The 26,928-nt window shown below is 39.2% G+C and overlaps 1 protein-coding gene across 1 annotated transcript in view; it reads right to left on the reverse strand.

Moving 5' to 3' along the window:
- Positions 1-8,651: 8,651 nt before the first annotated feature.
- cnbd1 (cyclic nucleotide binding domain containing 1) overlaps positions 8,652-26,928 on the reverse strand; it is a 52,271-nt gene continuing 33,994 nt past the window's right edge. The window contains exons 9-13 of the mRNA XM_007250376.4: positions 21,009-21,115; positions 20,576-20,726; positions 19,109-19,176; positions 18,157-18,216; positions 8,652-11,732 (exon numbers count right to left, since the gene is read on the reverse strand). Coding sequence (XP_007250438.4) covers positions 11,673-11,732; positions 18,157-18,216; positions 19,109-19,176; positions 20,576-20,726; positions 21,009-21,115 — 446 coding nt within the window. The 3' untranslated portion in view covers positions 8,652-11,672. The remainder of the gene's footprint in view (positions 11,733-18,156; positions 18,217-19,108; positions 19,177-20,575; positions 20,727-21,008; positions 21,116-26,928) is intronic.

Consider the following 26,928-nt stretch of genomic DNA (forward strand, 5'->3'; position numbering starts at 1 on the left):
CAGTCCTCACGCTAACAGTGTTATCAAGTAATGGTAGCACATCCTGCATTTCTAATTAGAGACCAATACATTTTGTAGGTTATGGCGAGACGACTTGAGTACACAGTTTCAACACTGCTGACAGAATGTAATTTGTTTTATTGTGCTCTCGTTTTGGCACCTAATCAAGTCACTCACAGACGGGTTTTCTTTGTACTCTGACATTTAATCTGCGACAAAGACCTTCGGAAAAAGAGAATGAGGCAAGGAGCAGAAGAGTATGGTATAAATTAAAAGAACACATTTGGATAAATTCCTCATCACAGCCAGCCACGGTGACAGGGCACAGTGCTGAGCAAACATGAGTACGGCTCACTTCAGCAGGCAAAGTGAAATATTTATTTCAGCAGAGGGAAAGAGAGAGAGAGAGAGAGAGAGAGAGAGAGAGAGGGCACCACGTAAATCCTCTGACAAGCTTCTCCAAATCCGTCACGTTCTATTAAACACTGCTTCCGGAGGCTCACTATTGGCTGATGTCAACTCACCTCCGATTCCAAGCCGAGAACATGATGAGTTGATGGCAGTTGGAACAGGAGGCAGACTAAATGTCATAAGTGATAGCATGCAATCAATCAGCCAGAGTGCACAGGCCTTCCTATGATGATGCTTTTCAAGCAGTTCTTCTTCAACTACACAAAATGTTAGCTCCAGTCTGACCCAAGCTCACCTCTTTCCAATCAAGAGGGCTTTTGATTACTGCTGGAAGGAAGTCGTGATGCAGAGTTCGGCTTTTTTTTTTCTTCCCAAAAAAAAAAAAGAATATGTACAACTGATATAAAAGTATCTGAAGAGAGATAACTTCAGTCTGCCAGGTGCTGGACCTGTATAGATACTAATAAAGACCCTCAGAGTAAAGTAAATATAAAAAAAGTAAAAGTGCTGACCTAGGATCAATGTATCCTCTTATTTACAGTTTTCTTAATCAGGTCTTAAAAGAGTAAGTGGAGGATTGGGTTCCACTAATGCCAACACAAACCTAAAACATGATGGACCCCCCATCTTTCACAGTTAGCAAGGTGTTCTTTTCATGAGTTGAGTGGCCAAACAATTTTATTCATTTTTATCAGTCAAAGTACTTGATTTCAAAGCTCATCTGGCTACTCTAGGATGTTCTGTAGCATATTTTGTTACAAGATTGCAGGTAAGATTTCCCTTTTGACTATTTCATAATTCCAAATCAGAACTGCATGCTGGAAAAGTGCACCACAGTCTACACTTTAGACAAACCTTCATGCAGGTCTTGTAAGGTCATATGGGGAATTGAATTTGCCTGTCTAGCCATCATATACGAAGCTATCAAAGAGGATGAGCTGGCTTCCTATCACAAGCACAAGCCATAACTCTCTGATATCTCTTCCCTCTATCCAGACTCCTCCCAAATGAGCATATTTCTAATGACATGGTCCAAACTATCAAACTGACTTTTAGACAACTTCTTCAAGGGGCCCATGTTTGATAAGTGGTCAGAGAATGTTAAAAGCTTGGGAATTTGATTTACCTGACAGTTCTTAACTAAAATTGGAGACATGCCTCAGGCCTGATTTGCTCATCAAGGTCTGAGATCTTTTGGTCTGAGATGTTCAGGCTGAAGGCAAATTGGATTTGTTTCCCAAATCAGATCTGTTGATATGATTGTCTGTACTGTAATTTGCATGTGATTAGATTGGATTGGTGTGTCTGGACATCACAACCATATCTGTAAGAGTTGCTATGATAATAACTTGGATGTCAGTAACTATGTAGCCATGATGATGATGTGCCTTCAAAAACTGAAGCTGGAGGAATGGTGGTGTTTTGTCAAGTCATGGTTTAGTGATGGAGGAGGCTGCTTTAACCACCTCCAAATGTGGTTTGAATCCAATGAGCAAATTTGATGTCAAGACTATAAACCATCCATATAGAGAAAATATAAACTGTTAAAAGTTCCTTGAGGAACATTAGGGGTTGCAACTGTAGGTTAAGCTGCTTTAAGGAGCCTTTAAGAAAGCTTTAAACAGCATTTTCCCAAAGGTTCCTCAACACATCAAAGAACCTCTAAAAGTTACTCCAAAAACGTATACTGGATTTAAGTTGTCAGTCTTAACATAGCCTCTGACTTATCTTGCAGTGTTCAGGGTGCCCACATTTTGCACAGCCCTTTTTATACTATTAAAGGATAACTGCAATTTGAAAAAATACAAAATTGATTTTGTTTAGGTAGTTGCTTGCTATTGATTAGCATTAAATCTGTCTCTGAGATCAGCACTCCAAATCTGAGAAGCTTCATAAATATGAAGTTAAGTGCACCACATTAATTAAATTGTAACTTCCTGTAGTTCCTCGCTCTAGCACCAAAACACTTTAGCCATGATCTTAGGATCAGAAGACTGACTGACCATAAGCAAGGCTTGCATTTGCTGTCATTTATATAGGTCTAACAGTCCTGCTCATCACTCTTTTCTTGGTCTCACAACAAACAAATAGCTGTGCATGGAGGATATTAAAAAGGGGGCTTTATTACCCTTTCTTTATTTCCCTAATGCTTAATTGTTTTTACTTCCTACTCCAAGGGAACTGCGCTGTGTGGCTGCTGGTAATTCAATCGTTTCCTTCTTTCTGATTGTCAGGCGCTGGTGGATTAAGTTCCTAAACAATTGCCTGCTTTCGGATTTACAGACTTAATGATCCCACTCAAATGCTGAACTGGGCTCTTGGCTGGGAAAGTAAAGTGTTTGCTTTTCACAACCTCAGGCTTACTGCCATTCTGGACAAAATACATACTTAGCGCACTCAAAGATGTCTGGATCTGTGTGTTGTAAAGCCAGAATTGTCTTCAGAAAAAAAAAAAGAAAAAAAAAAAAATCCAGAGTAAACAGAGAGACCACGTCCACTGATCTCTCCAAAACTCATATCCATCACTTTTCTTTAAAGTAATCTCAATAGCAAATGCACTGAGGCGTTTGACCTCTGTCTGGAAAGAGTGTCTACAGCAAATGGCTGGGCTCCGTCTGCTTGGATGACAGAGTGGGAAGTGGCCGTATTTATTTGGGACTGACTTGAAGTGCATATGGTTCCACTTTCCTCCAGTGCCAATGGCCTAGAGGCCAGTCACTCACTCGTTCTCTCTCTCTCTCCCTCTCTCTTTCTCTCTCTCTCTCTGATCCCTATTTAGAATCACATTTAATAAGGTCCAGGCCTGCTTGACCTTACATCTGTCATATGCAGAGACAAAATGTGTGCTTTGATAGCCTATCTTTACTTTTACAACAGGTTTAAAAAGGGAGGAGCCTGGGGAAGTTTTAGCGACTGAGGATTGCATATGTCTCAGACAAAATTACAGTTTACTTGATTTTTTTCCAAATCGAACATGCTTCAACCTTTATTTTATTCTCTGCCTCTGAACCATAAATATCATACTGAACCATAAATATTAAACCCTACAGAAACAAAGAAGACAATGTTGCATCATGCATGGAGTCACTGTCAAGCAAAAACCTAGTATCTTGTCTCTTTTGACAGAATGTGAATTATCTGGTAGTTATTCTTTACCTAATGTTAGAACCTTATGATGAATATACCAATGAAAATGTGACAAAATTAGTTGGACAGAACTCTATATACACTGATTTCCACTGTAGGTTAAATAATAAGTTAAATATTCCTTTTTTCTCATACTTTAACATTGGCCCGTGAGGTATTTTAGAAATAGAATGAAAGTTGGCCCACTGTTAAGCAGGTTTTTATAATGTGAGATTCAAAGTTTGAACGCTAGGTGTCAGAAACAGGCCAAAGAGTCGGAGAGGGTGCACATTTCTAGAGCAGAAAAACAGGGCAAAAGAGTCTAAAAGCGGAGAGAGTGCGCATTTCTAGCGCAGAAAATCGGGCCAAAGAATCTAAAAGCAGAGAGAGTGCCATTTCTAGCGCAGAAAATCGGGCCAAAAATTCTTAAAGAGGAGAGAGTGCGCATTTCTAGCGCAGAAAAACGGTGCGAAAGAGTCTAAACGGAGAGGGTATGCATTTCTGGCGCAGAAAAACAGGGCAAAGGAGTCTATAAGCGGAGAGGGTGCGCATTTCTAGCGCAAACAACAGGGCAACGATTCTAAAAGCGGAGAGGTTGCGCATTTCTAGCGCAGAAAAATGGGCCAAAGAGTCTAAAAGCAGAGAGAGTGTGCATTTCTAGCGAAGAAAAACAGGGCAAAGAGTCTAAAAGCGGAGAGGGTGCGCATTTCTAGCGCAAAAAAAAGGGGGAAAAACTCTAAAAGCGGAGAGGTTGCGCATTTCTAGCACAGAAAAACGGACCAAAGAATCTAAAAGTTGTCGTAATTAAGGAGTTTTATATTAAGAGACATCATGAAATTAAACATCAATTTGAAAAAAATTTACACAACACTGTCAAAGATAAAGATATTTAGTCAAGTAAAATGGTGTGTAAATGAAATAATCAGTAAAAAAGTATTATTAAAAGTGGTATGTTTCATTATTTGTTTTATTACAGAGTGTGGCCCGTGACTTCAAATATATTTCTCCTTCTGGCCCCCAACAAAAAAAGTTTGGAAACCCCTGTGAAAGACCATTCGCAAGACTTCTCTGACACAGGCTTTCAACACACCAGATCATGGAGAAATCTAAATTAAAATATAGGAAACTCACTGTAATTACTCAGTTAAATAAATACATTTCTCAATTATCATAACTCATACAGCTTGGCATCTTATCAATTCTCATGAACACTGCACAGACTTTGCCTCTGCTAAATTTAACCGCTCATTTCCACAAACCAGACACATCCACTTAATGCATTAAAGCCATGTTAAACATTAGAAATTTGAGATAAATCAGTCATGTCTGTATTCCTTGGATGCAGACAGAGACATATTCTCATTTAGCTTTTTTTCACCTTAACTCTTCAACACGTTTCTATGTAAAGCGGCCGCTTCTCTTAAAAGGGCTCCGCCAGTGCATCAAGTACACGCAAGTATCGGACCATCAAATCATCACGCTTGCCTGGAAATACAACAAGAACACGACGCAGTGTAGCAGCTGTGATGGTTTGACATAAGCAGAGTGCTATATCACACCTGTCAATCTAAGCGCAGGCAGGAAATGAGATTGGAGTGATAAAGGAAAGGGAGGAGAGTCTCCTGCACCGCCTTCTCAGCACCGCTGTGCTAAAGCCCAGCCATGGCGCTTTATTTCCCCGGCGCATTTCCAGCTGCGACAGACCTCATGCTAATCTGCAGTGGCAGATGAGATAGAGACATGGAGGAGATTCTATAAGAGCATGTCAAAGGTCCAGGTAATGAAAGCATCAGAAATTGAGAGCAGACCCATGGCCTTAGCATGACCCACTTCTCTTCACCTCCTGTCACATGTGCCTCGGGCTGTTTAGGGGAGTTTTAAAGCAAGCAGGACCGAGCTGAGATCACTGGCGAGCCGATCACTTTGAGAAATCTGAGTAACACGGAGCGCAGCACTCGTAGCGCAAGCCGCTCCATGTCACACGAGCGGCCTTTCATGATGTGAAGAATGACTTTGAAATGGAAATGCACAGCATATGGTATTTGTCAAGGCAGCCTTAGGGGACGCAGGAGCTGCAATCTCTCAGACGTGATTATCTGTGCCATTTCACTCCATATATACAATTGCTATGCACCTCTCCATTTAGGACAATTTAGTCAGATACACACAGCATGATATCGTATGAAAGAGAAATGACATCAGAAAGAAAACACAGCCGCAGCCACAGCCCAAGCCTAAACAATAGGCAAAAACTGGTAAAGCTTCAAATACAGTCATGAAAAAAATACAGGACACTCCATGAACACCTATACACAATACCAAAAACTATACACAATACACAACCATTGTAGTGAAGCCTGCCAACAGAACAGAACTCTTTGAAGGAGATCAACATGAACCTATTGGTACCACGCGCCTGATGCCATGCAAGGGCTAGCTGGAGATATACAAAGCCCCCAAGCATTGAGCTGTGAAAACAGTGGACTTGTGTTCTCTGAAATGATGGTGCATCATCCAATACGTTTGGGATGACTCAGGGCGTTGGGAGTGAGATAGGGTGGTGAACTTCCTGACTTCAATAATGCTCAACAATAAACGCAATCAAATCCAAAAATGCTCACAAATCTAGTTATTCCAAAAAACCAAAAGCAAAATAAATATATATTTTTAACACCATTAATTTTAGAAGAAACATTGAATTAGCATTTTTTTTACTATTTAATGTATCTTAATTTCAACAATAAAAAGAGATGGAGAAAGAATTTTCTTTTTAAATAATTTGTAAAATGTAATAAATACATGTACTGGAGAGCGTTTTTTCCTACTCGTTAATTTTGAAGACTTTACTACACATAAACCACCCCACATAATCTTAATAGTATTATATAGATCTGGGCTTTGAATTTCAGATTCCAGCTTTCCTTCTTTTGATTGCTTCTTTGATTTACTGGAATGTTTTTGGTCATTGTCCTGCTGCATGGTCCACACCTACTTCACTTTTTGGAGAGACACTGCAGGAAAGAAGTCCCAAATAATTGTAGTTCTACCGCCATGTTTTACAGTTGGTATGAGGTTCATGTGCTCAAATTTTGTATTTAGTTTGCAACAACCATGACTTTTTTTACTGTACCCAAATAATTCAACACTTGATTCATGTGTACAAAGCCCATTGTTACAGAAGTCCTGATCTTTTGTCTCTGGCAATAATTAAACCTGGTTATTTTCTGATGGTAGTTGGATGTTTTGTGACATTGTGGCAAGCGCTACCTGTAGGACCCAGGTAATTTTTTATCACAAAAACTGACTTTCTCTTTAGTAATTTTTCAAAATTATTGTAAAGCAACTATTACACTTCATTAGTTTAGTTTTATTACTTCCATTTAAAAATGTTTTAAAATGAAGATCAAATGTCTTGACTATTTAATAAACACAAAGGCATCCTATGTCCTATTTTTTTCTCATTAAAATATATATATATACTGTAAATAGTATGGACTTTGTAAAATATTGTTTGCTTTTGATGCACGACAGAGAACCGATTCCCACAATATTAGGCACAGAATGAGATTTCTCGACCAGCATCTAATAGTCAGGAAAGAACAAAGAGGGCACTTTAAACAGTGAGGCCAGAAGCCAGTCACGGACACATAGATTTGTTGTCCGTTCGGTGTATTAATGTGAGGTATTTGACTTAGTGTGTGTGTGTATGGGTGTGTGGCGAGACTGGAGGGGAGAGGGTTGTGAGGGGGTGGTGCCACAGAGGTATGATGGATAGTGCGCAGACTACAGAGGTTGGCATTCATTAAGAGGGAAGGCAGACACCATGCCAGTGTAATTGCACTGTTTATCCATTACTATTTCCGTTCATATATCAGCCCCAGAGAAAACAATGGCGGATGTCAGCGGGTGCATGTGTGTGACGCAGCCCGGCTCCCCATCCGCTTGCTTTATGCCCGCGCAGAGCCACTGCCGCCGGTTAACATTAATTTTAAGGGCAACAGGGCAAGAATAAATAAATCCAACCTCCAAATCCAAAAGCATGCCCATCGTATCTGTTGCTTCGATGCATACAGTATTTATTATTGCGCATGAATCCATCCATCAAACAGGAACTAAGTAAACAGCAGACATACAAAAACAAGGCCTAATCTTGCTGAAAAAGAACTGCAGAAATGTGTATTTTTAAAAATAAAGAGGGTCCAAAATGGTACTCTGTAGTAAATCTCATTTCTTAAAAATAACCTTTTTAAAGTTAACCAACTCATGCCTATACTGGAGTGAATACTAAAACAAATGCATATATTATACGTACATAGAGGGGCACCAGTTCAGGTTACTGGAACACCATTGTTACTATCTACAGTCAAGAGAGTTTTACATTGCCATAGACTGAGAAGCTGCCATGAAGAAGAAGGAGCCCCTGCTCAATGAAAGAATAACGCCTATCCAGTTTGTATTGTTTGTGGCACTAATTGAAACAGTCTTCAAAAGTAGAAGCACCAAAATCAGGAAGAGAAACAACAAGATGGAAATCGACTTCAGGGGCTATGCATGACTAGTTTTTTTTTCTGACCTTAACAATGTTTTGTTCGCCTACAAGAAAGGCAAGAAAGAACACTGTATCAGCTGTCAAGCATGGTGGTGGTAACATCATGCTCTGGAGCTGTGTTACTGTGAGTGGATCTGGAACATTACACAAAGTGTAATAATAAAGGAGGAGGAATACTTCAAGATTCTTTAGCATCTTTAACCTCAAACCATCAGCTAGACAGATGCAACTTGGACACAACTTGGTGTTTCAACAGGATCACACACACAAACACATATCAAAAGTGGTTGTGGGAATGGATAAATCAGGTTAAAATTCACCTTTTGGAATAGCCATCTAAGAAAAGTCCTGACCTTAAACCTGTTAAAAATATCAGGTGAGAGCCAGGAAACCAACAGCTTCATTTGAAATACTTGATGTGTGGTCAAATGCCTGTACAGAATTCTCCAAGAAGACTGTTGATAGATACTAAAAGTGTTTGGTAAAGGGGCAGGAAAAGGTTGGGCCAGTAAGAAAAATGTAAAAAAAAATAAATAAAATAAATCAGTGTTTCTCCAATTTCCTTTGACTTTTATTTGAGTGCAGACGATATGAACCCAAAACATTTCACGTTTTTTAAGATCAACATTATTTCATTTATTAATATACATCATTTCTTACATTTCAGGCCAATGACAATTTAAGGCTAGTAGTGAGGTAAAGAACAATACAAAAATTGTGATTTTAAACAGGTGTGAACAAATAATTGTAATCATGATTTGGTACAAACAGAGTATCCACAAAAAGTCTTTAATGAAAGTCTCCAGTTCAAGACCAAATTTGTGACAAAATAATTGAAATATTTAAAAACAATGTTTGACATAGTTACACTAAATGTTTCACTACTACTATATATGGTGATACTATTTTAGGCCATACTCTATTTATTAAGTATTTTTTTGGTCCAGAGCAATTTAGAGCTTATATTTTACAAGTCTAGTGCTGACCGAATCTTCGAACAGTGTGTTCTCAATGGTTGTCTCCCCACAATGTTCTTTTGTGCCTCAAATAAACATCACTAAATTCTTAAGGGGAATCTGGCCCAACTGAAGCAGCAAAATATCACACAGTAAAATAGAGCGCATTCATGTCAAGCACAAAGTCATCATCGTTTTTTTTTTTGTTTTTTAATTAATGATGCTGGAAAATAGAGCAGGCCCTTGTGTCCAGCGGAGAGGGCATGTGAAGTTCATTCTTTATTTAAAGGCTCCTCATCTATTTCCTCTCCTCATATCCTGAGGTGATAATGTCATTGCACCTACTGACACCTCTCTGCCCTACAGCACAGTCACATGGCCTATTCCAAACACAGGAAATGGCCTTGTCATTTCCTTTCTCATCTCACACACACACACACACACACACACACACACACACACACACACACACACACACACACTAACACACACACACAAACCAATATTGTACATATCATCATCTGTCATGCCAGCCATAAGGTGCACTTTATGATTAAGCGGATTCTCAAAAAAGTATCATGTATCACTATATATCTCACACAGATCTAAAAGTCTAAAGTTGTCTTTTATATAATGTTGAAATCCACATATTTAAGATTTATTTCATGTGAATGTTTTTAAAGAAATACTGTACAAAGGTAAACAACACTAAATTTAGGCCCTGCAGTTTGTCATTAGATCTAGAAGCATCCAGTGTGGGTCAGGAGGCTAAAGTTTAATGGAATCATTTCAGAATAAAAAGAGATAAAAAGGTTTTGGATCAAAAAAGAATTTGAGTTGTTTCCTAAGGGAGTCTGAGAGTAACCAGTCCCCAAGAGGGTCACTGAAGGGTTCCCTCACTTAAACAAACCGAATGTTTTCTGGGCTGAAAGTTTCCAGATTTATTTATCCAAAGCTGAAGAGACTAAAGTAGCGGCAATGAACCGTCGAAGATCAGCCCAGCTTTACTACTAAATCACTGTGTTTTATAGCATGCAGGCCGGGTATGATAGTAGAAGGCACAGGGATTTAAGCTTCCTCTGGTTTCCTTGACGTGTTCTAGTCAATGGCCTTTTCATCTATGAACAGTTTGGTTTGGAAAACACAACTACAGAGCATGTAACAACAGAAGCTAAGAGCTAAGAAGAGGAAGTATCTGTGAATGCTGCAACTTGTCTCAAATTAATGAATCCGCACCCAGGACAGACTGTGGGGAAGGGCTAATTTTGATGGTTTACCTTCACACACAAGAATTCTGAACATCTGACCCATGGATTGATTGCACAATACATCACATTTCTGCATGTTGTTTTTACAAAAGCTTTGGCCATTATCTGGATAAAGATATTCAACTGTCAAGGAACAGCGCTTTTGGGAAACATGGCATTTTATTGTGCACAAGCTCCTCTAAACAAACAGGGGGCCAATGTCGTATGAGGAGATTTTTATCTGTGCAGGCCACAGATAAAACTCTTCTCTTTTTTCCATGCTGTCAGAAGACATACTTACTCCAAAAAGCTGAGCTTATACCAGTAAACTCCAGTCTATGAAAGTGTTTTAGGATAAACTGATGGAAAAGGAAGTAATGTGATATGTCGAAGCTGTTAAATTACAAAATGAAACAATCACACAACCCCACACATGGCACCAGGAGAGGATAGCTTCCACACCAGCAGAGAATTGTACCAGATTCCACTTGAAACAAACCCAGGACTACCAATTTCAGGAGGGCCAGCGATGGGAGCTTTCACATCTGGAAAAAATGTCTAGTGTGAAAACACCCTAACAAAGTCAGACGCAGATTCAGCTTTCTGAATTAAGAATAGCTCCAGAATAGAAGAAGGACGAAAGCCAAGCCAGTTAGTAGAATTTGTGGCAGTAATTGAAAGAGTCTTCAAAAAGGGGGAAAAAAACATTAAAGAAAGGATGAGAAACAACTGGATGGAAATCCTACTTCAGGGGCTGTGTGATGAAGTTGGTGTCAGTCAGCAAGACTGGGTCTTTGTAGACCTCTGAACTGATCTCCTACGGTTTTAGACTCAGGCTTCAAACACAAAGGCCCTGACTGGGTTGAGTAGGAGCACACGGGGCCTGTCCGGTTCTGTCAGTCTAAGTGGGTTAATTACAACATTATGTTTCCGTCCTCCGAGTCCCCCTGGCAAGCCTTACGGAAGCGCTGTGGTGCAAGCTGGCTGATTGAGAATAATTGCATCTTGTTTGAAAAGCTTTTGAAAAAGAGACAAGAAGGAGGTCTTTTGCACAATGGTGCAGAGTGCAGTTGTGGGGTTTTTATACAGCTGGAAGGAGTAGAAAAGCGAGCACAAAACAAAGAGTGTCTCTTCCTGACAAATGCTGCAGTCGGTGTCCATGGTGGGACTCAGGAAGTCATGTCTACCAAAAACAGCAAATTAGGTTTTTGGCAACATGGACGCCTGAGAGGTTCAATGAGCTCAGAGTTATCTGTTTTTCTTCTTCATTAGGGAGTCAGAAGTGTGTGTTTAATGTGAGTGTTTGCGTGTGTTCATGTAGGTTAAGGGAAACACGGAGGGCTTGTGTTCGTCAGCTGTTTTTCTTGGTCCTCTGTTCGGTGTTCATTTGCCACACCCCAGCTGAATACCGTTGTAAAACAGAGCATCAGACAGCACTCGTTTCTGTATGAAGAAAGAGAGAGAGAAAAATAGAAAATGTATACTCATAAAAAACATAATAGTACATAATGCGTCTCATTTTGTATTGCACTTCGCCAAGTGTTAAGGATCAAGTCCATAAATCATTTCAAAAACTGCTTGCTTTGACATACTTAAATACATAACGCAGATAGCAGCAAAGACATAGTGTCTGCGCAAAGAGAAATATGTGCACAGTGTCAGGCAGTGTGTGAAACAATGTTTACAAGGCAGTATCTCTCTATAGTCTATTTTTCTTATCTAGTAGCGATAATAATGTTTACTTCCAGAGACAACAGAGTGACACAGCTTTAAGTTGAATAAACATTCAGATTAATGTGGACACTAATATACAAAAGGGCAACACATTACAGTACACTTTCCTAGGTAATAATACATTTCCACAGACATGTCGAAATAATGAGTCTTATGTAAAGACAAAAAAAACATATAATACATCAATAATATTGAGAGAGGGAGACAATACAAATACAACAAACAAATACAACCTACATTAATCACAAAATGTAAATAATAGAAGTTCAATTTTCTTCTGTGGAAAAATGTTTTAACATCCTATGTCCTAATAGCTAATATTTCCCTCTTTAACTAAACCAGTCACAATAACACTTTACCTATATCCAGCCACATGTCTGTCAACACACAATCTTTCTCACTCCTCCATGCAGAATTATTTTATCTGTGCAATGTTTCTTGCATGCAAATGTACAAATGTAGATACACATACTTAAAATGTGGCTATCTATGTGTCCTGTGATGCTATTTAAGGATTGTTGGAGACTTCTTTAACATGGTCTACTCTTGGGCTGAACTTGTTCTCTATTTGGAAATCCCTTTCCAGATTTATCTGCATCTACAACCTTCCTTCTAAAGGATTCAAGGGAGCGGCTTTGATCTAGCTGGGGTGACCCACTCACTTCAACAATCAACATCAAATCAAACTAATAACAGAAGTTTAAATAAGTTTAAATCTTATCAAACATTTTTTAATCATCTGCAGCTAATGTGCTGCACCTGATTCTGGTTTTAGAAAAAATCACTAACGGCTGTGACATGCAATAGAGTGATGAGAGTGCAGTGGTTTGGTTTGTGGGATAAAAATAGAAAATGTTTATGACTACATACTTTGCCAAAGGCGCAAATGCTATTCACAATAATTACGGTACTTTGGAAAAGTGTGGGCTCCAGTCAACTTTTACTGAAAGCGTCTCCACAGACAGTATTTCACAAGCTTCGTGTTTATGAAGCTCCCATTCATTCAACCACGGGAGTGACACATGTCTTGGATATTTGAATCTGTGCATATTTATCTTCCCACATACCACTGTACATCATATCCAAATCTACTCTTAAATTTCATGTAACCTCAGTGAAAAACAAACCTGCACTTTAAATTCCTATATTGCATTTGGCAATTGGCCTATTATGTTGGAATCTTTATTTAGGTCTTTTAAAGGCAACAACTATATAACATATTACAGTTAATTTCTCCTATAGAATAATAATACAACATAACATTTCCATTTTTCTATTTCCATATTTGGATGTTTTTTTTAATTTTTTTTTTTTACAACATGTAGGTACTTAAATAGTTTAGGTACTCATTTGTTTGTTTAGGGATGCTTGCATTCAAACTTTATCTATTATTTCTCTTTTTGGCTTATTTATCAGTATTTAGCAAATTCCAACACATGATGGTGTGCTCCCATTTTCTTCCTCTAAGTGTGCTGATGAATTATTTGTGTTTAATCCATTTAAGCCCAGTGTGATTAAGAATTTGTAAAGCTCCAAAAGAAAATAGGAATTGTTATTATATTTTCTACAGAACAGTAATCCACAAATTAAAATATAAATTGTCTTAATTTCATGGCAGTGTAATTGCTCATGACCAGAACCATTTACTTGGAGAATGAGAGAGGATATTTGCATCGATGCTTCACAGAAGAAGGGAGTAGGACATGTTAGAGAATAAACTATACAAGTTCCATGCTTGGTCTATATAACATTTAAATGGTGCATTATTAATATTTCATAGGTCTGTACTGATTCATATCTCGCTAAAAGGAGATTTAAACATGTAAACAAGCACATTTGTGAAAAGTAGAAAAACCCAGTAGAACACATTTAAAACATTTAAAAATTCAAGGATTCTTAAGTCCTATGTTGTTGGAATAACATTAATGTTAAATGTTTTTTCATTTTACTAAAGAATATCTGTACAAACAATGAGTGACTTGCGTCTACGCATAAATGACTGATACAGAAGTGACTACTCAATTTATGCACTACTGTACTGTACATTTATATCTAATAAACTTCATGATAACCACTTATGAGATCCTCTCAAAAAAACATGAAAAATTAAAGCTGCCAGATGTTAAAAAATCTACCAGATAAGTCAAACCTTTGGCTTGCCCTTTAGACATAAGGTTTGTGCCTCATCCAACACACAAGGTTTGCCATAGTCTTTAACAACCGGAGGTATACAATACAGGCCAAAAGTTTGGACACACTCTTTCAATGCGTTTTCTTTATTTTCATGACTATTTACATTGTAGATTCTCACTGAAGGCATCAAAACTATAAAATACATGAACTGCACTGTGTAAACACTACCTGATGAACTAATGAGCAGCCAAGTCTGGCTCTGCCTCTGGCCACTTCTAGGGGGCAGAAGTAAACACGAGGTAAACGCACGTGTTGAAAGCTGTGCACCTCAGTACAGCACAGTATCGTGCAGATATTTCCAGTTACAGCTGAACTCATGCTTTTAATCCCAGAAAAATGCTCTTATTTACCTTTTAAAAAAACATTTAAATGTCTGATTAAAGGGCCGATTACTGTTGTTCTGCTGTTTTTTCTCAGGTTTTGAGTGCTCGGCTCTGATTCGGCTCTTGATCAGTCAGGACGCGAGACAGCGCATCGGTGGGGGTGGGGCTGGTGACACCATGGGCCCTGAATTGTTTAATATTGCTAAACATATCATTGAAAAATAACTTTTGTAATGTAAGATTTTTCTAATATTGTGCAGTCCTAACTCAAGTTCTTTATGTGGAATTTGCTTCCTTACGCAATTGACTTTTTTACTATGTGCTATTAATGAATGAATGATTAGCACCAAGTACTGGATGTTATAGCTTATCTAAAATACAGTAACTCTGTGACTCCACAGCCCTGAGCAGAGTATTGTGTGTGCATGTGTCATCTGTGTGGATGAGTTAGCGTCACATAATGTGCACCACAACCACTCTGGCTTACTGGAGCCACATTCTGGTTCCTTCCTCCTCAACAAGATGAAGTCTTCCTACCTCAAACCTCTGTTTATTCCCTAACAGTTCAACACACTCCAGCTAAAACCTCATACTTGCTAACAAACACATGATTAAGACTTAATTCACAGTGAGACACTTAATCTCACTGAATGAAGCCTAGGCAGAAATATGTATTAACTTGTTTGGAGAGAGGGTAGGGCCAGATGCCAGGGAGAACTCACACTCACAGCTGCATTTATAACAAACATGCTGGGCCTGACAAATGAGATCACTCAAACACAAGCAAAGCCGTCTAATTTTAGACACAAAAAATAAAGCAAGGGACGGGAAACAAGAGTGTTTTACCATCCGTTAATCTGTCAGATTAGTCATTAAGGCTCCATAATTACCAGATGCTAAAGAGCATTTCCATCACTGAGTGTTACCATAAACTGTTTGTTTGCGACGCGCACAGGCTCCGCTCTCCTGATGGAAGCTTTATGGTCTGGTTGTTGGGTAGAAAGGGCAATCAATTTACATGTGGGAAGCAAGTGATTGGTGTTCTGACAAATGACTGGGCGTCTACTGTTCACACGCACTGCATATGAGTGAATGGAAAGTATGGTAAAGAGTAGGTTTGAGTGGGGAGCGGAACATGATTTAGCACGGTCAAAAGGGGTCGCGGATAGGATAATCATATCCATTTGGATTGGCCGTATTTCTGCTAAAAAAGACGAAATATTCCTATAAAATGGAAATTATTACCTTATATTGCAGACTTTAAAGGACTATCAGAAACAGATCACCTGAACGGAACCCTATAAAGGAGTCACCGCTCATATTCATGACAGTTTTGTCAAGCTGTCTGATATGGCTGCCATATGTTACAGGCACATCCTAAAGAATGATATACTACACATCTTTCACTAAAGATCAAAGCCATGAGGAGCTCACCAGGAATATTTTTGTTCTGATGCTACATCAGTCAGACAGTGGACAGTAGAAACGTAAAGTTCTACTTCACATGATTTATTTGTTATTTTATTATTATTGTTGTTTATCCCAAATTTAGTTATTCCCACTCAGCAATTCCCAATCAGTAGCTAGAAAACATACATGATGCCACTATTAGTGGAAGCATAAAGGCTACCTTGAGCTTCCTTAATTTGAATAACTGCTTTTAAAATTACCCTTTTTGTTTTGTACCATGGTGCTTATGCTACTAGCTAATGTATCCAAGCATAGCTAGCAGGAAATGGGTCAAAACACAGCAGTCTCTGTTGCATGATGTCTTTGTCAGTCAAAATGACTGTAAAAAAGCATAGACAGTGCAACATCTCTTGCTCCTCTGTTGGCCAGTTGCATTACACCATGTAGCTTCACTCATCACCATATGTTTCAATTAAAATACAGCCTATATTCCATGGCATTCTTCTCCTCTAAACTGTCTTTTCATCTGCAGTGTCTGATTGCAGCATGTAGTTCTCCTTGCACTAATAATGCAGCATTGTTTTTATTCTCCCCCAGAAATTAGTCATTGACAGCCTTGATGGAAAGAGATCATCTGCAGGACTTTACATGTGAACTTACATGAAAACATGAGAACTTAAATGTGCAACTGTGAACTTACACAAACTTGAGTGAACTTACATGAACTGCACTATTACTGGTGAATCATTACACTTACAGGACAAACTGGGTGTCCAGTTGGGAAAATCTGTTTAGCTTCTGTGCTGTAAAAATAACAGTCATGAAAAAAGACAAAGTCTGGGAGAAATGGGCAAGTCTACATGATTAATAGGCAAGTCTGGCACTACCTCTGATCTCTGCTGCACAAATTTAGCTTTATTTCTATAGAACAAAAGGGAATGGAACCATGCTGTCCATGTTTTTTTACAGTCATTGGTCAGTACCACACAAACAGTTTTTTTTTTTCAACACTTGTGTCAGTAGCAGAGCAGTTATCCAAACCTGAAGCTGCACTCTTATCTGTGTACTTTGTGGATCTGTAGCTTAGCTAGCTAAGACAATTCATGGGGACCAAAAAAAGACATATTTCAGCATAGTATTCTACTACCATTACACTGTGACTTATGCCTAAATATATATATTCTCTCTCTTGATTCAAAGCAGCTAAAAACTTGAAGATGTTGCCAGACTGACAATTTAACATGTATGTGAATAACATTAATTTAGTGTGAGAAAACTGAACTTTGCATGTGAGTGTTTATAAATAATGCAGAATGTTAAGACATGGAAGACACATAAACTTAAGATGATCTAAGAATAGCTCTTCTCTGTCCCTGGTAGTTCAGTGCAAATAATTGAAGACACAATGGCTCTATGAAAAATGGATACTACCCAACACTAGTACTAGATATATAAAAGGTGTCCATAAATAAATATTTATTATTAATATTATTATAAAATATGTGCTTCAAGGGCCTCTTTTCACATCATCTTTCTCCATTAGGCAATGAGCTCCAGCCTGTCTGTGGGTTTGGCACAGCACTATGGACCACACACTATAATGACAGAACTGGACAGCTGGGCTGGGATCAGCTTGGCCTCCTGATAGACAGAGCGTATAGTATTCCTGATGAATCACACACTAGGTTGACTCGAGCAGTCCAGCACAGGCCAGCACTGGAAAGAGCCCGAAAGACTATAGTCCTGCGAACCTTCCAGATCAGGGTGGGTCATGTCCGTTTTCATTAGAGAAAGAGCCCGAGAGTGGCGAAGTGGAGTTAAGGGCCTTTGGGAGCATACATAATGAATCTTCCACCAGAGCCTATTCTACCAAGCAGCACAGTCCACATCAGTGGACCTTCCTTTTTCGAGCTGGCATGGACACTTGGAGAGAGACAGGGACTGGAAAGGGGAGTTTGAGATCTGTGAGAACAATGGGGGAAGTAAAAGGAAGTCTGGGAATTAGTGAAGCTGATGCCTCTCATAAAATGCTGCCAGATCTTTTTTTTCTTTTCTTTTTTTTGTATAAGGGAAGAAGGAGTTGAATAAGATCCAAGGCCTGGCCTTATTTGAGCATCCAGAAGGTGTCCTGTGGCAACAAAAGCCCCCTGAGCTCTCTGTGAGAAAGGACACAGAATATGGTTTGGGTCAAAAGCAAAGAAAACTACCTTTATGTGATCCCACTCCTTGCTTTTTTCTTGTCTCATGTACTCCTTAGTTATCTCCTCCTACATGAAGAGAAAGAGGCAGATTGAAAGCAGACTGTGGGGAGCGGAGAATGCCAAAAGCAGCACAGCTTGCTCTCATTTTCCCTAGTTTTAATTGAACACACAGAGTCATTTTGCTGTAGTGGTAAGCAGGGTTGATTCAAATGACTAAAAACTCATATCTTGATATGTTTCAGAGAACTGGCAATAAATGATGTGATAGAATATGAAGAAACCTTAACAATGTATAATGTTAAAGTATCAGTATTCGTAACAATATAAAAAAAAACATATCATATATTTAATAAATAGTAAACAGCAAACAGTATATCTAGTACTTCACTGACTGGACTGGATTACTGGTGGTTTGTCTTCATGTCATCATGCTGTTTCTTTAACTGCAATGTTTCTAGGATGTAATTTGCACAAGACAAAGTTATGCATCAACTCTTCAGAAATCAGGAACCATTTCTATATATACATCCTATTATATTCTCTTATGGAAATTACAATATGATATAAAATTGTATATCTTGTATAAAATGGTTCTTAATACATTTTTCCAGAGCTGCGCAATCACTTTGGACCTCTCTCCTTAAACCCATTTGAGACTGTTCAGATTTGTCTACATTTAAGTCACTTCTCAAAACCCAGCTCCTCAGACCTGCTTTTAACCTATAATGTAATGTAGAAAACTTGTAAAAACGATATATATATATATATATATATATATATATATATATATATATATATATATATATATATATATATATTAAAAATGTATCTATACTGACAGCATACTGTCCAGCCCTTGTAGCAAGGGTTCTTTAGCTCTTCACATTGACAATTTAGTGGTGGCGCTTAGCATCATTTGCTGTTCCACTTGAAACCTCCACCTCCCACATCTCCTCACCTGACTGAGCTTTCTGCATGTGGGCTGAGCAGTCTGAAGCATCAGAGAGATGGTCACTGAATCCAGGTCTGTGCAAAACGGAAACAAATCACAGCAGGCCATTAATCTGATTCATACTGGGGCCACGAATGGACAGTCACCTTGTCTATGGCCTATCGCAATTGATTACACTGTAATACCAAAGTGCACCACTGATTTAAGGTGAACCGTCATAATTCACAGCACATACCGGACGATAACATTGTCAGGCTGAAGGCTGACCCCACTCAGTGCAGCCAGATGGGGTGGTCAGCAGCAGCCTGTGAGTCTATCAAAGCTGATTTATGGTAGTGCCATCTGCAGAGATGTCATGTTTCATAAATTTAGTCCTTAAGCCTGCAGTGATGTTCTTGCAGTCTTTAAAATAAGAACGGGGTCCTATATTCTTGGTTCTTCTTGGCTTGAGGATTATTTGGGGGTTTAATCAAAATATTACAAATAGTTCTTTACTGACCCAGCTATATCTGCTGTAGACTGGAAAACATTTGTGTTTATTATTATAAGACTTTCAGCTTCAACGGGAAAACAAGAAAAATGGGTGGGTTCAGACAAAGGTTGATACATTCTTAACTGTGTATCAGATTCTGAAATAAGTAACTGGATATAAACGCTGAAATGTTGATATTTGTGTAATAATCATCTTTAAATATTATACAAAAATGATTTGAGTCTAAAGCAAAAATAATAGGATTGGCTTCACTGTTCCAATACTTTTGGATGGCACTTTTGGAGGGTATTTCAAGGTCTTTGGGGAACCAAATTTGGTTCATCTGCTCTAAAAATCCTTGATGACCTATTAATCCTTTATTTACTGTAGAAAAGTGTGGATTTAATAGCAGATCATAAATGCAAAGTCTGTGTCATCCAGGACTACATTCAGACTGCAGGCAAATTGGATTTGTTTCTTGAATCAGATCTGTTGAGATGACAGTCCGCATTGGTATATAGATGTGATCAGATTGGATTTGCATTTCTGGACAACACAAACATATCTGCATGCTATGCTATAGAACAGAGGTAGGCACCAGTAACTAACCTTTAGCACTCTTCTCAGACTCTCACACTTTCATCATTGTGGATCTGATAAAAGTATGTGATGCTGCAGGCCAGAGCACAAGTAGGAGGGATCAGTGGGTGGCATACCTGTTAGTCTGTTGCATGATTGGCTGCAGTCGAAAATGATTGACATACCAACGCCTTTTGCTGACGTTGACTGGTGCTCCAGTCTACAGCATTGAACTTATGATTGGATAAGGTTGTTAATTGACATGGTAATGTTTGTCTGAGTAGCAAATGACACATATAAATTGAAATGATTTGAGCAGCCATGTATTTTCATTTGATGTGTTTTCTAGCTGTCCATACTATTAAAAATCATTTTGGATACAATCTGATTTAGGTTAGCCGTTTAAGTGAAGCCTCACTAACCTCTTAGAGCCTCCGGTTGGATAATTCCAGCTTGCAGCTCTGTGCTTGTGATAATGGTGCAGGGTGAAGGCTGCTCCTGCAGGACGCTGACCTCTCCAAAAGACTCCATGCACCCAAGCCTCCCCACCACAACAGACTTGATCCCTACACCCTAGAAATCACACGAAGAGGCGGCTCAGAAAGACAAACTCCAGCTGGCCTTCCTTCAAATGAATCAAGCACAAGGTACAGTATCTTCTCAGGGATGGTCTGAACCCCACGCGCTTTCAAAGCAGAGGAAAAAAAATCGATAGGATAAGAAAATAGATGCCCTATCATATCTGCTCAAAGCTATCTTTTCTATTCCGCATGGCTGCCTCAGTGATGTTGGATCAAACAGCCTGGGGTGGGATGAGGGCAGAGGTGTTTTTTTTTTTTCATTCCTTCTTGGCACCTTTTTTTTTGCAGGATGGATCAGGGCGCCGATGTCCTGGAGGAGGGTGCACTCGCCTTCTCGAATGTAGGCCACAAACGAACACACTCTGCCTTCCTTCACCAGCACTGGACAGACACAAAAACAGATTTATTTAAAAGAGAAGAAAGAGTCTCTCTCTCTCTTTCTCTCTCCCTCTCACACACTCACACACACACACTTTTCTTTCCTTGTGTTTCATTCTGTTGTAAGCGGCTAGTGTTAAGGACACACACACGTGCTTGTAGCACACTACATTAGATTACATTACATTGCATTTGGCAGACGCTTTTGCCCAAAGCAACTTACAATAGTGAAGTACAAAGGTACTAGAAATTAAAGGTAAAAACATCTTTAGATAGGGCTTAAAGGAGGTCAAAGGGAAATAATAGGATAGAGGAGTAAAGGAGGGGAAGAAGGAAATGAGGTTAGAGTAGTTAGTGTGTTAGAGGTGTTAGGAGAGTAAGTGCTCTTTGAAGAGCTCTGTCTTCAGGAGTTTCTTAAAGATAGTGAGAGATTCTCCTGATCTGGTAGTGGAAGGTAGTTTGTTTCACCATTGGGGAACACAATTGCTTTGTGTGAATGTTTGGGAAAGCGAGGCGACGTTCATTGGAGGAGCGCAGCGGCCAGGAGGTAGCGTAAGCCTTCAGGAGCGAGTGCAGGTAGGAAGGAGCCTGTTCTGTCATCACCTTGTAGGGGATTGTAAGAGCTTTGAATTTGATGCGAGCATCAATTGGTAGCCAATGGAGCTCAATGAGCAGCGGGGTGACATGTGCCCATTTTGGCTGGTTGAAGACCAGATGTGCTGCTGCATTCTGGATCATTTGGAGTGGTTTTATGACACAGACCAGGAGGCCAGTTAGTAGGGCATTGCAGTAGTCGAGGCGTGAGATGACGACTGCTTGTAAAACAGTGACGACACTAACAAGTCAAAAGTCATGGGACAGCAGATTGTAATCATGAAGGGGATGGTTTGGGTGATATTTGTGATATTGGGTGATACTGATTATGGGTGATAGATTAAAGGCACTGCCACCCCCCCTATAGTCCTCAAATCATGCTGCGTTCATGTGGTGTTATGGTAAATACAAGTTTCTAACTGGGAAGATTGACATGAACATGAATTTCTCTACCTGTAATTCCTAGTGGAAAATAGGTATAGAAATTGATACCCAAAAGTTGTTCTGCTTTTCATGGTTGTTTGTACACTAGGGCTGGGCAATATGTGCCTAAAATAATATAACAATATTTCAGGGGTTTAATTTTTCCGATAATATTATTCTTGCCGATATAACAAAACATTGAATTAAAAATAAAAATAATTTCAAGAATACACTACTGCGACAAAATAAATGCTGTATTAATTTACATTTGGCAATATTATTGCATATGATATTATATGGCACATCCCTTATTGAAATTTCTACCAGTTTGTAACAGAAGTCAATGATCCAACATGTCATGCTACTAATAATGCACTCCACATATTCAGGACTGAAGTAAAATAAATTATAATGGACAGATACAATCTGTCTCTAGTAGAAAATTAATGGGAATGAGAACAGTGGGAATTTTTCTTTTGCTAATACAGCAATATGGCCCTACAATAATATCACAATATTTCAGGGTATTTTTGCAGTAACAATATTTAAAAAGTCTGGCGATATTATTGCGTACAATACAATAAGCACATCTCTGTTGTGAACAATATTTCAATCTGTAATTTATGTTCATTTAATCTGATGTAGAACAATGCTATTTATCATATTATGGATTATGCAAATTGACTCACTGCTAGCTTGATTTCTCCAAGATGCAGGTAAAAACAAATCTTGCATCCACCATTTTTCACGTTGTTCCAACAACAAAGCACTTGAAAGTGATATGCTCGTAATTTTTTAATTCAACAAGTGGGGAAATAGAATCTTCCAAGTAGCAACTGAATGCAGCATCAGTGCAAGGTTTTTTAGCTTCTATGGGACACAATACTATTTTCTGGCATGTCAGTGTGAAATATATGGGCACTATTTCTAAAATGTCTGTCTATGGTTTTAGGCCTGGTGCCATATAAGCCAAATGTACCCACCACTGACAAAATGAATGAATCTCAGGGGACAAAAACCTACTCAAAAAGAGTGGTCAGAGTTTAAAATAGACGATGGTGAGAAAGTGGTACACTGTAAATGACAGAAGTAATCTGTGTGTTGGCAGAAGCCCCGAAAGCAGCGGATTATTTCTTTATGTGACAAACCTGAGGTTGGTTTGTGAAGGTGAGCATTAAATTGATTTACAGCAAGCCTTTAATGGCAGGGGAAACACTGTATATCAGCCCTGACAGGTGTTTTTAAATCCCATCTCTGTGAAGCAGAGAGCTGGACAAACTGGGCCTATTTGTCTGCTGGGTGACAGCAACCTGGGCTTCTAAAGCACAACCGAATAGCTGGATGGGACGCAGGCAGATTCACACCCAAACACACCAAGTGTAGCCTCACAACTCAGTGTCGTCTCCCTCTCCCTCTCCCTCCCTCCCTCCCTCCATCCCCCACCTTCTCTCTCTCTCATGCATCATCACTGAAGATAACACTTGTGCCATATCTCTTCTACAGCCATTGAAAAACTAATGTCTGGATCACTAGGGAAATTACAGTGCTCTCCCGTAGCCGTGCTTAATCTTCTCACATGGCCAGGCTAACAACATTAGCTTAGAAATGATTATTCTCCACAGGGACAGCTACACATGTGCTGCTTAGATGAAGCACATAACGGCGGCTCTGATCCAAGTCGAAGGCAATAAGCTGTGTCCAGGAATGCACTTAAGCCTATAGAGCAAATCAGAGTCCACATGTTTTTACTGCACTGACATGTTTCCCACTGACCTTCTAACTCAAGTCTTCAGGCTAACCCCCGTCCAGCTCCAGACTAATTTGTCATATTGTTTTGCCTGGTGTTATATTATTGTTTGCAGAGTGAGGCCCTATGCAGTGTGTGTGGGAAGCAGGCTGGCCACACTGTACGGTAGATCTCATCCAAAGCAGACAGAGGCCTCATCCATATAAGTGGGGAATTAGCCAGTCTAATATGCCCATAGCAAGCAGCCATTATCATATTTGAGCTTCTCATTTCCTTTAATGAGGCTCTGAAACAATAATCACTGTGTGAATGATGTGGACCTGAAGAACAGAATGGAGGTGAAATATGTACAGAGCCATTCTGACTGATGGGATTGGTTATAATTGATACAAAACAAAATGATACTGATTTTGCTCAAACAGAATCACAATCATTCTAAAAAGAAAGAGACAAATAAACCTAGCCAGATATCACTGCCTTTGTTTGCAGTGGTGTTTTAATCGAGAAAGATGGACTGTATCATCCAGGTTCTCTTTGGAATTCAAAAATGGAAAGGGCTGGGTATGCAGGCCTTGTTGTAAACGCTCAAATCCTGCCTTTGCTGTGAAGCAAACTACTGGCCCAACTGCTGGTATGATGATCTGGAGGCCATCACATACACATATAGTTGATCAAACTTAGTACTACAAAGAACACAACAGCTCAGTGCAGGACATCCTGCGGCCAACTGTTGTTGCTTCTCAAGGAAGGGCTTTCACCTAATACCTATTAGCAGGATAATGCTTGCCCACACACAGCAAGAGTTTCCCATTAATGCATGATTACCAGATTTTATTTCTATAATTCAGCATTTATGGAACCAGGTGGAATGTCAGCCTATAATTAGCAACCTATATGTGTTCAAGGATCTACAGGCCCAGCCAGTACATTTTCACGATTGATTTGGTTAATACAAATTACAGTTTTAATGCAATTTTCTAAAATGCAGTAATCGCGATTTTACATACAGGCATTTTATGTTTCTAATCTAAAACAACTGAAAATGCTACTAATTTCTGAAGTGTTTATCTGTCTTACCTTGGTTACCAGCACCCCCACAGACCAACCTGAGCATATGTTCTAAACATTCCGTTATGGTCTAAGATCGTACCAAAAAAAGTTCCAGTACTGTTCCAGCACTTTTGACACAAACACCTGGTGGGATAAAGCATATATATTTGGCTAGAAAAATATATCCTACCATTTCTAAAAACTGCAGCATCATCTCTCTCCAGTGAGGATCCTTGATTAATTGTGGACTCATTTAGTGTATTATTTCTCAATTTTCAGTCACAAACCCATGTTTTGAAGTATAATCTAGTGTCAGTCAGTGTGTGAGTAACTCTGTGGCTGTGTGTACATGAGGTCAGCGCACGATATGAACGCATGGGCTTGTAATCAATTTTTTAAAACAATGATTCCCTCAATGAGTTGACTTAACCCTAGTCTTTTTTACAGGTAAACCTAGTTCTGAACCATTTCTTTGTCATCTGTAGTTTGATTTTTAGAAGGGGGTAAAATCTGATCCAGCACTAGAACCTGTATGACTCCATGTCCACTGCCTCATCTTGTATTTCAGATAAAGATGGCCCAACACGTTGCTAGAGCCTCCTTATAATTGTACACTTTTCCCAACTTAAACTTGCCTTTCACTCTAATATTTGAATCACTTACATAAATCATCATTATTAGAAACTTCCAAAAACTCCCCCTTAGAATAAATTCCCCATAAATGGCAGTTAACAAGCTATATTCTGGAACTGGCATTACGGTACTGCAAAGACTGCTGTGGAGGGGAGCAGCTGCAGGAAAGTGGTCTGGGAATGTGGCTGTGGTCCTGGTGGCACAGATTCTTCTCCCAGCGAGATGATGCTCCTTCCCAGCTGGATGAAAGCAGGGCAGCTGCTGCCTTAAGGAGCCAACAGAACCACTGATGCAATCCGCATGGACAATGAAGCATTGTGTAATATATCTCCTGTGCAGAAGAGCATATTAGACTCACTTATGAGGGTTCCTTTCACAATCACACTCCTCTGGAGGAGCTGTGCTGAAGAGAATCAGTGGGTGAGGTCAGCACTCTCAGAGAGCTGGATCACTGGTCAGAAGGTCAGAAAGCATAGTTGCTTACTGTCAAGAAATCCAAAACATCTGCTATTGTTATTGCCAATAAGTCAGGTCATATTTGAGAACTGTGTGGTTTATGATTAAGATGTATAATTAAATGCATGCGTCTAAAAGTAAGTTACCAATTTTAAAACCACTGAAAAGTCTCTCAATTACAATCAGGAACTGTTTGCAAATCATTATGTACCTGATGCAAATCAGATTTGACACTTGTGTAACTTCTAAGGTGTTATCTTGTAAGTAAAGCTAAACACTGGCTAGTGTGCTCATGGCAAGACGATGTGAATTACCAGAATCTTACAGTGGGTGCCAGGTCGAGAGAACATTCCATTAATGAAGTAATGTGGGCACGTAATATTCCTCGATTCACACTGTCACTTGTTTACTAGGAATACGTCATAAACGGCATTACTACCAACAGTAATGGTGTCAGGCAGAAATCACATCTACACAGAGTAAAACAGTGTTCTTCGGCTTCAATGGGACATAGCAAAGTCCTTGTGCAAAAAGTGCTCCAAGTAAAAAAAAAAACAAAAACACATGATCTTTCAAACCTGTCACAAAAGCAAGGGCAACAATTCTCTAAAACAGTGGTCTCAAACTCATCATATCTGGAGGTAGAATCTGGGTGAGGCTGAGCCACATCAGGCTAACAACACTTTTCTTCAACGCATTCTGCCATGCCGGATCTCTCAACTCAGCATGTGGCCGTATCCGTGACATTTTTTAATTCAAATAAAGCAACAGATGTAGTCAATCATAAGTTGAAGATTTAAAATTTTTAATCAAATTCACTGTAATCATGAATCTATATAAATCTATATTTTGCCGTTTTCAGCTTCTCTTCCGTGGTTGAAAGCCAGCTGTTCTGAGTGTGTGAGGCTCATAT

The sequence above is a fragment of the Astyanax mexicanus genome, chromosome 6 (assembly GCF_023375975.1).
Source record: "Astyanax mexicanus isolate ESR-SI-001 chromosome 6, AstMex3_surface, whole genome shotgun sequence".
In the NCBI taxonomy this organism is placed as follows: Eukaryota; Metazoa; Chordata; class Actinopteri; order Characiformes; family Acestrorhamphidae; genus Astyanax; species Astyanax mexicanus.